The 15,458-nt window shown below is 46.9% G+C and overlaps 1 protein-coding gene across 10 annotated transcripts in view; it reads left to right on the top strand.

Annotated features, from left to right (window-relative positions):
• The window catches only part of LOC122365529 (mitogen-activated protein kinase kinase kinase kinase 5-like), a 49,948-nt gene extending 37,431 nt beyond the window's left edge, over positions 1-12,517 (top strand). For all 10 annotated transcript variants that reach the window (XM_043336811.1, XM_043336807.1, XM_043336809.1 and 7 more), the window contains 3 exons: positions 5,989-6,070; positions 6,466-6,592; positions 11,055-12,517. In XM_043336811.1, coding sequence (XP_043192746.1) covers positions 5,989-6,070; positions 6,466-6,592; positions 11,055-11,154 — 309 coding nt within the window. In that variant the 3' untranslated portion in view covers positions 11,155-12,517. The remainder of the gene's footprint in view (positions 1-5,988; positions 6,071-6,465; positions 6,593-11,054) is intronic.
• The last annotated feature ends 2,941 nt before the right edge of the window (positions 12,518-15,458 follow it).

Here is a 15,458-nt window from a genome sequence, read left to right as displayed (position 1 = left end):
CTGTAAAGAAGAGCAGTTCCATCTCTACCCTGAAAGACGGTGATCGAATCATATGTGACGATTTTGAGCGGGCACAGTGTTTCTCGCGTGCTTTTGCGGCAAAATTCTCAAGCCCAATAGCGAATGTTTTTCCTGAGACACCATCGTATGACATTGACAGTTGTTCTCAGTTTACCGTTACTCACGAGCATGTGTTACGTGTACTTCTGTCTATTGACGTCCATAAAGCCTGTGGACCGGATGGACTGAGCGGACGGATTTTGTCAGAATGCGCCCACGAACTCTCTGTTCCGCTGACAAAGATTTGTCGCTTGTCCCTGAGTACTGGCCAGTTTCCTCGTATTTGGCGGCGGAGTCACGTAGTTCCTGTACATAAAAAAGGTAGCCGTCAAGATGCCAACAATTACCGTCCTGTCTCGCTCTTGTCCATCTGTTCCAAGGTATTGGAGCGCGTGGTGTGTGATCAGCTGATTCAGCACGTGTCGCCGGTGCTGTCAACCGATCAGCATGGCTTCCTCGCTGGTCGTTCGTGTGAATCGAACTTAACATGTCATATGTATCAGCTGTGGGGGTCAGTCGCGAGTGGTCATCAGACAGATGTTATTTACACGGACTATTCTTCCGCTTTTACCTCTGTTAATCATGAGCTGTTGCTGCACAAACTTAAAAACTCTTATCATCTGACTGGTGCCGCCCTAAGCTGGTTTCGATCGTACCTTTATGATAGAGAACAGTGCGTTGTACTGAATGGTAAAAAATCTGACTGGACCCCAGTCGTATCTGGGGTGCCCGAAGGCAGTATCTGCGGACCGATCCTGTTTGTCTTGTATTGCAATGACGTAGCTGAGCACCTCAGCTCAACATGTCTTTTGTATGCCGATGATATGAAGCTCAGTCGGTGCATTCGCTCTCCCTGTGACGCTGCACTTCTTCAACGCGATTTGGACAAATTTTTTGAGTGGTCTTCGGTCTGAAAATTACATCTGAACCCAGCTAAATGCAAGGTCATTACTTTCACTCTTCGGAAAAAGCCAATTGTTTCTACCTATCACATTAACCATTTAGCATTAGAGCGCGTCTCTGAGATGCGAGATCTAGGTGTTATTCTCGATTCAAAATTGACATTTGGTTCACACATTGACAGCGTTCTGGGGAGGGCGAATCTTGCCCTGGGTATGTATTTACGCTCCCTGTCATCCCATCGTGTGCATGGGGAAAGGAAGTTTCCACCATTCCCCTTGATAGCCGGTTTCAATGCTCACATCCGCTCCGTTATAGAATTCGGCAGTGTAATTTGGGCGGGAGCTGCGAAAACGCATCTTAGACGCATTGAAAGGATTCAACACAAGTTTCTAATGTGGCTTGCGGTACATTCAACCAGACCTTGCGAATCCTTGGACTATGGTGCTCTGCTACAGCATTTTGGTGTTTTAAGCATTGGTAGACGACTTGCGCTGAACGATTTTAACTTCATACACAATGTTTTCTCTGGACGCGTTAGCTCACTCAATGTTCTGAGCATGTTCTCCATTGCCGTTCCCAGCGGTCAGACTCGATCTCGGGCTGTTTTGCATGAGCCCACAGCTAGGGTGGACACTATCAGAAATGGTATGTTTTGTCGTCTTCCACGCCTTGTGAATGACCTGTGCGCCAGACAGCCTACTGCTGACTTGTTTGACAGGAAAGTTGCGTTCAAGGCCGAGGCTCGCGCATATGTTCGAACATGTTCCTTATGAACTTGTGTTTTTAACTTTTAACTTTTAACCTGATATGATGTCTATTTATGCATAAGGTGATCTCTATTTGACTCCGTCTTTAACCCGCGCCCTGCTGGGGGGTGTTTGAACACCCCCCCCCCTTGTGGTTTTTCGCGAGTATCTCAAAAACGGCGGCGCGGAGCGCCGCCGTTTTTGGTACACCTTATCATACATCAATTCTACACATGTTGTGAAAATTTCAGACCACGGTCATTCAAGGTCAGGTCACCAGGTCACTTGAAGTGACCTCACCTCATAAAAAGTTTCAATGTCTGTCATAGCTACACCGAGTGACCGATCGCTTTGAAACTTTCAGCGATTGCTAAGAGCAATAGCATGTACAAAATGTATATCTCAGAATTTTGATATCGATGACCTAAGGTCAGGTCAATTTTGCGACCTCCCCATTATAAGTCAATGGGAGAAAATTGAAATGCGCCTCTTTTGGACGAAAGACATTATAAACACTCCCAAACACCAAATTACAAGTGGTTTAGACACACTGAACATGAAAATGGTGTCCGTGACCCTTGTTTGTGCCCTGAGGTCATCTTAGGTCACGAATGGTATCTAACAGTTTTTCGCAAATAACTTTTGATAGAGGCATGCTAGAGCGATGAAAACGCCTTATATGTGTTCAGCTCGACTATACGGATCGACTGATATGCAACATGACCCTTTCCGGTCAGGTCATGACCTTGACCTGAGGTCAAATTTTCAAGTTGACCTTTCAAGGTCAAGCTATAGTTCATTCGATGCGTCTTGACGAGAGGAACACGATGCCGGTAAAAGTAAGCTCGTACAAGGCTTGGGTCAAAAGTTATTGCAGAAAAACTGTTTCCGAAAAAAATCGGCTATTTTCGCAGTTTTTGCCCCCTGCAGGCAAAACCGTTGACGTTAGGTCAAATCTGAGAGAATTACTCAGAAAGGGCGTTAATAGGGCTATCGAATGCACTTTTCTGCGGCGCTGTAGCTCTATTGGTTCTCGAGTTATGCGTTAGCTTCTTGGAAATTTTCGACATTCGACCTGGAAATCGGCGCAATTTTGCCTTCAATGACCTCTGGTGACCTGACCTTTGACCTGACCAAAAAATTGACCGAAGTGATTTCGTCATTATTTTTTACGCTCTTTCGAACGCCGCCTTCCGCGTATCGCTACGTGGCCCAGGAGCCGAGTTACAAGGGGGGGTGTTCAAACACCCCCCCCCCCCCAGCAGGGCGTGGAAATCCAGGACCCCCAGCCGGGCGCGGGTTAATTGGGCATGTCCTGTTGACGGTTATACCAAATACACACAAATACACACAATACACACAGTGGGGGGGGGGGGCGTCCGTATGCGTTAAACTTCGGACTCTAAATTCTGCCATAGAGAGAAATTGCGCGATCGGAGGGTGGAGGGCAGGGCCAACGCAACAAGCTCAGCTTAACGGAGGCTCTGTCCTTGTGAATACCTACCTCCATTCAAAAGGTTCGGACAAAAAAAGAAAAGGGAAAAAAGCATATTGTTGCGCGTTGCACGCACTGCGTTCTCGTGGAGTTTGAGATTTGAAAGCGATGAATTTCGTGTTTCCGCACTAGTAATTAGGGTAGGGTGGGGTAATTTGAACATGTGGGGCAATTTGAACATAGTGTGAATAACACAAAATTACGGAAAATCCATAAGTGGCATGACAATAAGACCAATGAGAGAAATTATCGTAACTAAAAGGGCTGTCATATGACCGGGGTTTAAAGTTTCAGGGAATGAAGATGTTGACGCACAGTGTAAAAAATCAATTTCGCAAGGAAAAACGCTTAACAACACTTCATTGCAACTTCATTGCAGCCATAGGCGGCGGAACGGGGGGGGGGCACCGGGGCACCGTGCCCCCCCCCTTGAATTCTGAATGGGGGGCACCAATAGCAAGGTGCCCCCCCCCCCCTTAAATTTGATGCATTAGTACCAGGGGCGGATTCGGGAAAACTCCAAGGGGAGGGTCATGAATCGAAGTGGTGCCCCTACCTATACCCAAAATTAAAACCTCAACGGATTTCGGCCACTTAATTTTGGTGGTGCCCTATTTTCAGTTTTTTATTTTCTTTATTTTTGGTTAGTCGTGTGATGACTGGTGCCCCTGCTAGGCCGCTGGTGCCCCTGGAAAGACTGTGGTACCTACCTACCCTGCCCCCTGACAAGCCTACGGTGGGCCCTGCACATGACTTAGGTGCCCGTGGGCCCTGACAGGCCCGTGGTGCCCCTGACAGGCCTGTGGTGTCCTTGCTAGGCCTGTGGTGTCCCTGGGCCTTGGCAGGTCTGTGGTGCCCCTGGCGAGCCTGCGGTGCCACTGTTAGGACGCAGGTGCCCTTGACAGGTTTGTGGTGCCCCTGACAATCCTAAAGTGCCAACGACAGGCTTGTGGTGCCCTTGACAGGCCCATGGTGCCCTTGCGAGGCCGGTGGTTCCCCTGCGAAGGCGATAGTGCCCCCGGCAGGCCTCTGGTGCCCCTGGCAGGCCTCTGGTGCCCCTGGCAGGTCTGTGATGCCCCTGGAAGACCTGTAGTGCTTTTGCTAGGCCGATGGTGCTCCTGACAAGCCCCTGGTGCCCCTGCTAGGCCTGTGGTACCCCTGGCGGGCCTGTGGTGCTCCTGGCAGGCATGTGGTGACCCCAGGCCCAAAGTCATGACCCATGTGACCTCCCCCCTGGGATTCGCCACTGATTAGTACTGCGATGGCTTCTTGGTAATTGATACATGTAGGATTAATGGAATTTATCAAACGAGAATAAGGAAGAGACAAACACATAGGTACTTGAGGATCAGATCAGCTTAAAGTTAACCACACATACGGGGGTGAACTGCCATTTTCGTTGAGTAAAAAAAAAAATAAAAAATAAAAAATCATCGTGTCAGGGCTGTGACGAAAAACAAGTGGCCTAAATCCGATGAGAAAACAGGATTTGGGGGTACCCTAGGTTTGGCTCCTTGAGCTGGTGCCCCCCCTTGTCTCAAATCGTTCCGCCGCCTATGATTGCAGCGCAAAATCTTGCATTGCTAGCGCCTAATACGCAACGGCTTTTGTTGTACAATGACCTAAGCAGTGCCTTCAATCCAATAAATTTGCTTTTGAACCCTGTTTTTAAGAATGGCAAAATAACTTTTAGCGTGGGGTAATTTGAACATAGTGTGAGAATTTCAATGAAAACAGGGATAGCTCCGAAAAAAAAAAACGCTCCCAGTTTTTTTTTGCCAATATTTTGGACCCAAAGCAGTAGCAGATAAGCGATGCCAGTTTTAGAAAATTTACGTCTAATATCCGTCTAATGTCCGGCATTTTCGCTGATTTTCCGTCCCAAAATGTTCAAGTCAACTATTTGTCCAAATATGTCCCAAAATTATGCAGCTATCAACACTCAAAACCGTCATTTATATTGCTTATCATGTAATTTTACCAGCCGAAGTGTTCATTATATTGAGAGCTTAACAGCTTTCCATTCGCCAATCAATGCTACGCACGATTACCTGATAAAAATGCTTAAGTGTGGCAGGCCATCGTCCAATGTTGTCCAGACTACTATACCTTTGTGCAATCAATTCCGAATTGGACATTTTAACGAATCGGAACTCCGAATGTCCAGGTTCCGATTGGCACCACTATAACAGATGAAGTAAGGTTTGGTAGAGTTTATATCGAACGGAGATGATAGACGTTCTGTTAATTGAAAAGAGGCGAATTCTGTCAACTGACCGGTGTGCAGCGTGCAGATATTGATACTCTGCATCTGCTATTTTTGTTGTTGTGTTGATTTTTCAAATGAAGGTATGTTTAGAATTGCTCTGCCTATTCGTTTATGGGTCAAACAACATCGGTGCTGGCGAGACTATCGTTTTTACGGCAGGTAAAGACAGTATGTTCAAATTACCCCACGGTGGGGCAATTTGAACACACCGTGACTTGGTGGAGAAGTGATGCTATGCTATTCAAGGTATGCTCGGCTCGTCCAAAAATGAGGCTTGCATGGTGAAAGCAAGTGACACATGCGCTACTGAAACAGTTTTTCTTCATCCAGGGTTGAGCTGGAATTTGGCACAACGGAAAAGACGTAAAAATGTGTTCAAATTACCCCACACTACCCTATGCAATCAATGGGCAGCGTTGGGGATCTATTGTAGGTAATTTGATGATAAATGAGGTCTAGGTGGGTTATTTGGCGAGTGTTCAGGCGTCCTAACGTTGATTTCAACTCTTCCTCAGGTGGTGGACCTCAACGGAAAACCGAAAACCTCGCGAAAACAAATATCCGAGCTACGTTTTGACTTCAACGTAGAAAGTGTCGGTAAGTTGGGCCGTGCATGATGACAGCGTGACACGTATATGTAAGGCGGGCGCTGCGTTTTCCTTAACGGCGGAAAAATACGCCTACACCTTTGTTACGAACCGGATGGATCAATTCCAAGGTCCCTAGGCTCAACGATGTTTTGGAAGCCGGTCTTAATGGAACCCATCTTAATTTAAAACATCCAAACATGTCGTCGCGTTATTGCTTGTTTACGTTTTGGAGGAGTCGTTAAACGACACTCATATATCGTGGCAGGCGTGACCGCACTGTCTGTCCTGAATTGATTTTTTATCGTTACCGAATGTATTACCAATCGGCTGCACATCCTGCTATCTGACCTGACCTGACCTGACCCTGACCTGACCTGACCTGACTTGACCCTGTGTACCCAGTGTGCCTGACGGACAGCGTGCTGGCGTTTCACAAGCACGGCATGCAGGGACGCAGCTTCGTCAACAACGAGGTCACCCAGGAAATCACCGATCCTTCGCGCGTGTTCCGGCTTCTGGGCAACGACAGGTGAGGCTGGTTCCATTCCATGTAACTCGCCCCTGTCCCACTGCTGGGTGGGAATTCACCTGTGTGCGATACGGCCACGCGCCGGTCACTGCCCGAGTGGTGCACCTGCCGCACCTGCCATGCTCTGTGCCAGCTGCCGAACCGGGCGTGAAATGGACTTTATATGCGCCCGGCATCGGTAGTTGCCTATCCGTTTTGCACGAACCCCCCAGCATTGGTTTCCCGTACCGTTGTCCGTTGTGCATTATCGTTCAAGTCAGCGACGAAGCTATACTTCATACATGCATGCATGCATACAGCGACGTTGCATTTTTCATCTGTGGAGACTTCCACTGGCGTCCAACTGGCGTCCAACTGAGCAGACGTCCAAGTTGGCGTCTAAGTTGGTGGCTAACTGTTGGACGGAGACTTCCAAGCTAGAAGCGTCTAAAGTTAGCTGTCGTCAGATAGATGCAGCCGCGGTCCAGCTAGACGTGTCTAAGACTTGATGCGTCTAGCTAGACGCGAAATGGAAGGCTCCACCCCATGTTACATAGCTTCATGCCTACATGAAGCTATGTAACATGGCGATGGGATGGGCTTTGAAGCAAATTTACTCCGTATAGCCCTTTCGATCAATATTTGTTAGCTCGAAGAAAAATCTGCACTTCTAACTCCAACGGCAACAGTTGCCATATAATCCTACGTCCATCATTCTTGTAAACCCGTCTGTAATATTTTGCACACTATACGTGACATGATAACCCATTTGCCACATATCGCTAACTGGGAATCCCCTGGTGCCCTGGCAGTGCGTCCATTTCAGACCAGACAGCGGCCGTCCCCAGTGCCCGCACAGACGTGTAATTACGCCCCCAGCGCGTCACGTCACGGATCGTCACACGGTCGCGTGACGCCGCTGGGGGGGGGGGGGGGGGCGCGTGCCGCGCGGTGGACGGGTCGATTGATAGGGAGGGGGGCTCTGGTCCAGGCTCCCCGGTCGCGGATGGCCGGCCGCAGTGGTGCGGTCCGCCCGCGCTATGTGGGATCATTGTTGCTGAGACGCAGTTGCATGTTACATTTTAAACCAAATTTTGCTCAAGAGTCTCATTCAGAGAACTGTTGCAAATAACTGCTGAGCTAAGGAGGGAGCTGTAGCGAGTTACCTATTCAAATGATTTATTAGACGTTTTATGAAGAAAAAACTACGGTACATACCTACATATCCTGTAATGGAAAATTTCAAGAAACTAAAATGCGCAATACAACTTTCATTCCCCTCTCGATATTTGTAACCGTCAAATCTTAACCACCATCATATCGTTTGGTGCACAAAATGCCTGCATTAAGCATGAGCTCAAGATTTGCAAAAAGCCGATTACCCATGAGCATGACCCGTGCCAGTACCAGGGAAACTAATTTGGGCCGCCCTGGTAGGCATGAAAGTCACGAAACTTTTCCAGAACGTTCTGATAATATGGTCAATGGTCATTTGTGTGTTTTATGCATCTGTCATAAAAGTGCCCGCTTTAAAGGGACCCTCCCACCTTCAAAAAAGTTAATGAACTGGCATAAAAGTGATGTAGCGTGAATCACAAAGAGCGAAAATGAGCATCTACCAAATTTTACCGGAAAATATTCACCCGTTTTCGAGATATAAGACTTTTATTTTTGTTTACTTTTTGGGAACTCCGTTGTTTCTATGACGTCACGTAAAGGTTTTCTTTACGTCGGCATTTGGAAGCAATAGTTTGGTATCAAAGTGCGACAAATATTGCGCGAATGATGCGTTTATCTTATCAAGGTCAATATATGATGGCCAATAAAGGATTCCAGGACAATTCTTCTTATGGCATTTCTTCGTATCGCAATTCTTCGTCTGCAAATCTTCGTCAGGGCATTTATTCGTATCGCATTACTTTGTCTCGCATCAGGGTATATGAAAATCGGCTCGCATTTCTTCTTCAACGCAAATACCTATATGCAAAAGTAAGCATTGAGGGACAAATAAATGCACCGACGAAGATTTGTAGACGAAGAAATGCGGACGAAAAATTGTGCTACGAAGAAATATCATGCGAGGATTCGTTCGGGTACCATGACATTTATGTGATTTCAAAGTCAAGGTTCACAGCTGATCTGCTAAATCAAGCCAAGAATCCAAACTATCAAAAAACTATAAATATTTGTTTGTCTGTCACAGAGGTCTCAAGCAATATAAGGTTGACATATGTTGAATCAAAAATCTACTGCCACAACTCACATCTCCTGCCTTAGTTTATCATTGTTGTTTTAACTTTCTTTCAAGAGAAACAGAAGCCAGTAGATGATATCACTTCAGATGATTGTTTCAAGATCTGAGTTCAAATGGAAATAAACGCAAGATCAAGATGAAACAGGGATTATTGCTTTTAAAGTAGTTTGGCCATGATACAACAAGCACATAAATCATTAGCCAAATCAAATACTGGTTGGTTTGTCAAGTTTGTTGTCTGTCGTCTGTCGAGCTGCTATGAACACTGAACGCTCTCACTCTTACTTTAAAGATAGTAGTTTAAGTTGAATGGTAGTGAGCTGTAATTAGACAGAGCAGCTATTCAGTGCTCACATCAAGCCAGGCTAGGAAATGGCATCAACTGTGGTGGGAGGAAGCAGGTTCGGCAGCCCTATGTTGTAAACTTCTGTTGTGTCTTGTGTTTGATCAACTGATGTTTTCTGCTCTGTTTTGTGCAGTGATAGTAGCAGGTAACTGCATGCTTGTCAAATTATGTGAATAAACGAATTCATAACATTGCATTTTTCTCTCCATGCAAGGAACAAGTAAGATGTTGTAGAAAATGTAATAGAGGGCTGCATTGCTGATTTTGCACTTTATCAGAGCTTTATTAAGAATTGCTTTCCTGAAAGCTACACACAGGCCACAGCACTGAAATTCACAATGTCATAGCTTTTGGCAGAAAAAAAGAAAAGACTTACCTAGGTAAAATTGGCTGAAAGTATGGCAGAGCAGGTCTTGATGCGTATGCCCATCCATGTGCTTGCCGAAGCCGAACTGACTGCAACACATTAACTCTGACCCACCATGGTGGCTGGCATATCCTGAACTTTCACCACTCTAAACAAGACAACTTTCAGCCCTCAGCATTGTATTAAAACACTGTACATGACACTCAAAATTTGTTTCAGTGCCATCCACGAACATCAGTCGCCATTCACCAGGCCAGTAAAAACAGAATAGATAATAGTTTCAAACCCATGTAGTCAGAGTTACAAGGTCTGCACCTCAAAACAAAATCCAGGTGACATTCACCACGCCAGTAAAAAACAGGTACTTAGGTAACGTAACAGCTTCAAATCTGGTAACATGTTGGTCGGACTTAACCTTACCTTACCTTACAGTATCGGGATTTTTAGGCTTAGAGCCTGTCGTACACTACCATATTACATGGAATAACATGATACCAAACAATAGTGCAACCATTCTGGACAACAAAAGTGTATGATGAAATTAATTTAGAATACTTTGGCACCATGTGATTTACGAGCACAGGCAGGTGTTACCTACCAGCCTTCTCAATGCTCGTAAAACCAACATTGTAGTTTTGATTTTACCTTATATGATAACACACTTGGCTGCAATGGCACATTTCATTTAATACTGTGAAAAGACCAGTTATAACCACTTCACAAGCACAATTGCACCTCATGCCGACATCCTTTTCCAAAGACAGTCAGCAGCGTCTTTCGTCAAAACTGGAAGATCAAATCATCAATCCCCTTTCAACTGTTAACATCAAACATATTTCTTCATGGTGTGATTTCCATATGGAAACCTTACAGGAAAAGAATTAATGTCAATTGTCAGCTCTTCAAATTTCTTTGGACTTTCACTTGCAGTACCATATCCATTATCCAGTTTGCTTTGATATTTTGTTTTTTATTCCATGTTGAAGTTGAACACCAAGCTCCAGATATAGCAGGCAGCTTGATCATATTCGGCCTTGGTATAATATCAGTCCAAGTTCCAGTGGTGGGTATCTTCTAATATTCAAATTAAAATGAAAAGCAATAGGCTTTCTCAGCGCCGACGACGGATTTCACGTTGATAAAAAAGGAAGCTCAAGGTCAGCAAAACTCGGGTTCAAGGAATGGCGGGCGTTGAAATGACTGCTGACGTCATCGAAAAACCGCTAATGGTTAAGAGATAGGGACTAAGCTGGTCCCACCCTGCAAGTAAAGGGAAGAAATTTATTGAACACCATAAACCTGCGGGGGTTGCGACCAGGATAAATGGTGGTTTCTGAGCCTGGCCGCAAACTTGGCTATCTCAACTCAAAACTAATGTTAAGGTGGGATGGTCCCTTTAACGTTGTTACGCTACGCCATGACCCTACAGCACGTGACGCCGCTGAATGTTACGCGGTGTGACACCGTGTGACGCTGTGTGACGCCGTGTGACGCTGTGTGACGCTGTCCGTTACAGGGTGATCACCCTACAGAGCGTGCCGACGGTAGCCCCGGAGGAGTCGGCCGGCGACCACCGCAATCTCTACATCCTCACCGGCCACGAGGCCATGTACTGAGACGGGGACGGTCAGCGGGCATGAGCATCTGTACATAACCATCATCGAAGGGAGGGGAGGGGTCGCTAGGCCCCTGTATACCTTATACAGAGGCCTACAGAGGTGGGGAGGGATGGGACATGCAATCAACAGTCTACACGACAGTGATATTATTTGGTCCGCACCAGGCGGACTGTGTGTTGTGTTTGAATCGGTTTATTCGCCAGTGGCGGCGACGCGCTGCTGTCGCCTTTCTGTGATGGTTTGTTGGAAAAACCGTCTGCTGGGCCCCTGACGCTCGCTAATGCTATATATGTTTTTGTTTTTGCTTGTTTGCGTGCTTACGTAAGATGAGCAATAAGCGAGTACAGAGGCTGGGCTCAAGGTGAAATGTTGACAGGTATTCCAGGATCTGAGTGCGTTAGATTGTTACGGATGCTTGTGAGTGCTTGTGTCAGTCCGTTTTGCTCACCATGGGGCGAATTTTGTTAGCTACCATCGTAAGTAGCCGAGGTTCAGTCTTCACGAATCATTATGTAAGGGCAGCCGGCAGGCATCATGGCCTACAGGCTTACATAAGTGTGTCTGGTCCCCTCGAATCTGCACACCACGCACCAGTCCACGGAATTTGGTGGATGACATACGACCGCAATTATATTCATCTTGCCATGTCAACCAACAGATGTTGCTATTTTTATTTCGAGAATTAGATTAAATGGGGTTATGAGTGTTACCATTTACCGACAGTTTGTGGATTTCGGGATATTCTGCAGTCAGGCGTCACCCTAGAAATGTGAGCGATTATTTTGCATGCGTTTGTGTTAGGTATGTTGCGATGCTTTAATATATTTTCTTCGCTCTTATCAGCACCTCAGTGAAGCACATCTCATTGCCTGTCAATATTTTACTTGAACAACTACGTTCTCCACCTGTTACGGTTTAGGCTGACCTAGGGGGACGATATTTTTCAAGCTATTCTTTTTTCCGCTCTGAATCTCGGTTTGAAGGCAGCGGTGTTTCGGGGAGCCATCGCGGCAGGCCATGGGGTCCATCTACCTCCTTAGCTAGCCGTGAGGTACTGCTGCGTCCCCGGGGCCGGCTGCCGGAGGTCTGCCAACGTACCCGGTTTGCCGCGGAGGTGCGGGTAGGCCCTCTGTACCGCTATTCTGGCGCGCGCCCCAGTATGGGTCCGCGGTGCGACGTCTTTCCAACATGGCGCCGAGTGTTACCGGCGCTACTGGCATGCGAGGCTACCAAATACCGTGTGTGTCGTGCGTTGGACCGGCGAAATGTTACGCGGTTACCATGGCAACATATTCGCGAATTGTGTGCATTGTACATATGTGGCGTGTTGGAGGTGTTTTGTAATAAAACTGCAGTCGTATTGCCTGCGTTTTAATGGCCACTTCAATGGGAGGAAAGGTTTATTAAACTGAATAGTCTGCATTCTATGACCGCTGCCCATGGTCTCACAATTCACAAATGGGACATTAACCCGCACGCAATGCTAGAAACGCGCTCGCTGTGCTCGCTGACAAACGAGGATCGGGCATGTATGGTCTAGAAATGGATCGGAGAGTTGAGGCGTGGCTGAAGAATGCGAGTCGTACCAAATACCTCGGAATCTACGGGAATCGGCATATAAGGCATTCGAAATATTTTAGAACTTGCACCAGAACGTGGCGTCCCGGTTTAACCCTATTAGTGGCAGGCTCCTGGCTACCCCTATTAGTGGCAGGGGGGGGGGCTGTTTACGACCCCCCCCCCTTGATATCTCGAGATCTAATGGGCCGATTTTCAAAATTCAAACGTCATTCGATTTCGCTCAACGTGATCTACATTTCTAAAAAATAAAAATTAAAAAATGGCAATAGGGGGGTAGAGGGGGGGGGGGGGGGTAAAAACGGGCAAATTGCAGATACATTTTAGACTGTTTGTCACGGCCAGGTTTCTGAATCAATCTTAACGCAACTTTTGCCGATCGATAGAGAATGAACCAGGAATTCACATGAATCCTAAAAATATGCATTTTCAAAAATCATAGGCGGATACAGATCATTGAGATTGGGGGTACACAAAAAGTATAGTAAATAAGGTTTTTGTTGGTACTTTTTCTAAAAAGGGTGGCAATGGTCTTGTTATGTTACAATTTTCTTATGAGAGAACGACTACAATTGTATTGGTCATGCATAGGCGGTGTCAGGGCACTTTGTTGGGAGGTAAAACATAACCCCCCTTTTTGGACGCCTGGATCCGCCTATTATAGCAAAAACGTGTCAAAAGAGGATGCACAATAACTTTGTATATGTTATCACATGATACCTTTCATTCATTCATCATAATGCATCAGCATCGTGATCTTCGCCCAAATGACTCGCTTCACGAATAGGACCCCCCACTTCCCAGTGCCCTGGAGCCGCCCCTGGTAAAGGTATGAACTTGAAATTTTCAGGGAATGTGCCCAATTTAGTTTTAGGAAAAGTCAGAAAATTTCAGCATCGTAGCTTCAGCGGTTTCGGAGATATTCCCGAAAAACCTGAGGGGTGGATGAAAACAACCCCCCCCCCCCTGCCACTAATAGGGTTAAAGTGTGATGCCACAAATTGGCTAGGTTCCAGGTTGAAGTTGAGACCATAACTTGGGATTATTTGGAGATGGAAATATTTACATCACATGGCACACCAACTGCAACAAAACACATTTATCGAACATGAAATGAAAAAGCCAACAACATGAAAAAGCTAGCTTATGGTCCACGTGACGTGGTGGTGCAAAAGCTGATGTTTAACTCGAGGCAACACCACCTGGTAGGTAACCTAAGCGAAATAAATGACTGTGGCCCCGTCCCAGGCTGAGGAAAGATGGGTCGGTTGTCGCGGTGGTGAGTGGTGATGAGCGGTCGGGACCCCTGAGCACTGCAGGCTCCCCTGATGACACTACCGCCGTTGAAATGCCCTGTTCAACAGACTTGGTCCAGTTCCCCGGAGTCGGTCTCGTTTCCATGCAAGCTCAAGGCCGCAGACGATCGGTTTGACAAGTGCCCCGGGTACTTTCTCCCCTGAATAGCTGAGTGACGCGTCTGCGACCGGCACGGGATACTTGTTGGGTCTGTTTTGGACGATATACCGGCTCAAGTGACCGACGCCATTGTTTGGTGCATGTGACACATTCACTCTCAACTGGAACAATACCTACCATACCTACGTGTCGGGTCGCGGCCGGCCGGCCGCGGACCATTTTCAGAAGTGGCGGGCAGACCGTGCGTCGAGTACTTGCTTTCTCGCGCGGCGGTACTGGGGTTCACTAGCATTGTTTAAAATATTTTCATTTGCCATGAACTTGAAATAATACACTGTATTTAACGATCATTTGTCAATTATTACAAGTTCTTCAAAATTCTTCTTTGAAAGCAAATGATTTCATTTCACTCAAGAATTGTCTTGTCCACCACTACAACCGCCACCCAGCCGCCATCCATTGGAAGAGATAGGCTCTGCGGCACAAAGTGTCGTTTTAAACTGGACTGGGAACCAATGTGTGATGACATTTCGAGCTAAATTTATGCTCATTCTGTACCTAGAAGCATTGGGAACAACGCTCTGACTGTACATTTTTAGATTTTTGCCTCTAAATGAAAATATTTACAATCAAGTACTTCGCGAGCGCAGTTTAGAAGCTCCCGTAATGTTAAAGTCCTATCTCCTACAAGTATGTAAATACTGCTCTAGGGAACCAACAGTTCGCATCGTACTAGCTTTAAATTATATCCATATTGTTCCCAGTACTTTGCTGAACACTGTGGTGAGTGTACATTTTTCGTTATTTGCTTTACAAGCGTAAAATTCGTCTGGTTTTACACCACTTCATTCGCCTCCATAGCCCGGTAACGTCGCCGCGCGGCGCGGCCGGCCGGCGCCCGCTGTAGTTTCAAACACTGCCCGATAGATGGCAGGCGCAGAAGTGGTCCCAGCCGTCCCGGTACGTATTGACCAAACATCCGGCACATCAGACACTCTGAGCCGGATTCATCCAATAACAGTCGGACCTGCCCTGTCCCTCCCCCTCCTCCCCGGGACATCTCCCATTCAATCAACAATCAACATCCCATCACTTCCCCATTTCCTGATTACGATAGCTGCTCAGCAGTCCCACGGGTCGCACGTCACCCGCCACTGCGCCCGTTCCAGTCGGCGGGTGCCGTGTCGCAGCCAAGGCCGCCTGGACCAGTCCGGTGGCCCACTGTGCAAGACGCCCGCTGCTGGCACCCGTGACCCGGCGGGTAGACGGACTTGGGTGCCGCGACCTGGGGTACAGGGAAGATTTGA

This window comes from Amphibalanus amphitrite, unplaced genomic scaffold (assembly GCF_019059575.1).
Source record: "Amphibalanus amphitrite isolate SeventyFive unplaced genomic scaffold, NRLGWU_Aamphi_draft 000746F_arrow, whole genome shotgun sequence".
In the NCBI taxonomy this organism is placed as follows: Eukaryota; Metazoa; Arthropoda; class Thecostraca; order Balanomorpha; family Balanidae; genus Amphibalanus; species Amphibalanus amphitrite.
The sequence above is the reverse complement of the archived record's forward strand: the minus strand, read 5'-3'. Positions and strand labels throughout refer to the sequence as shown.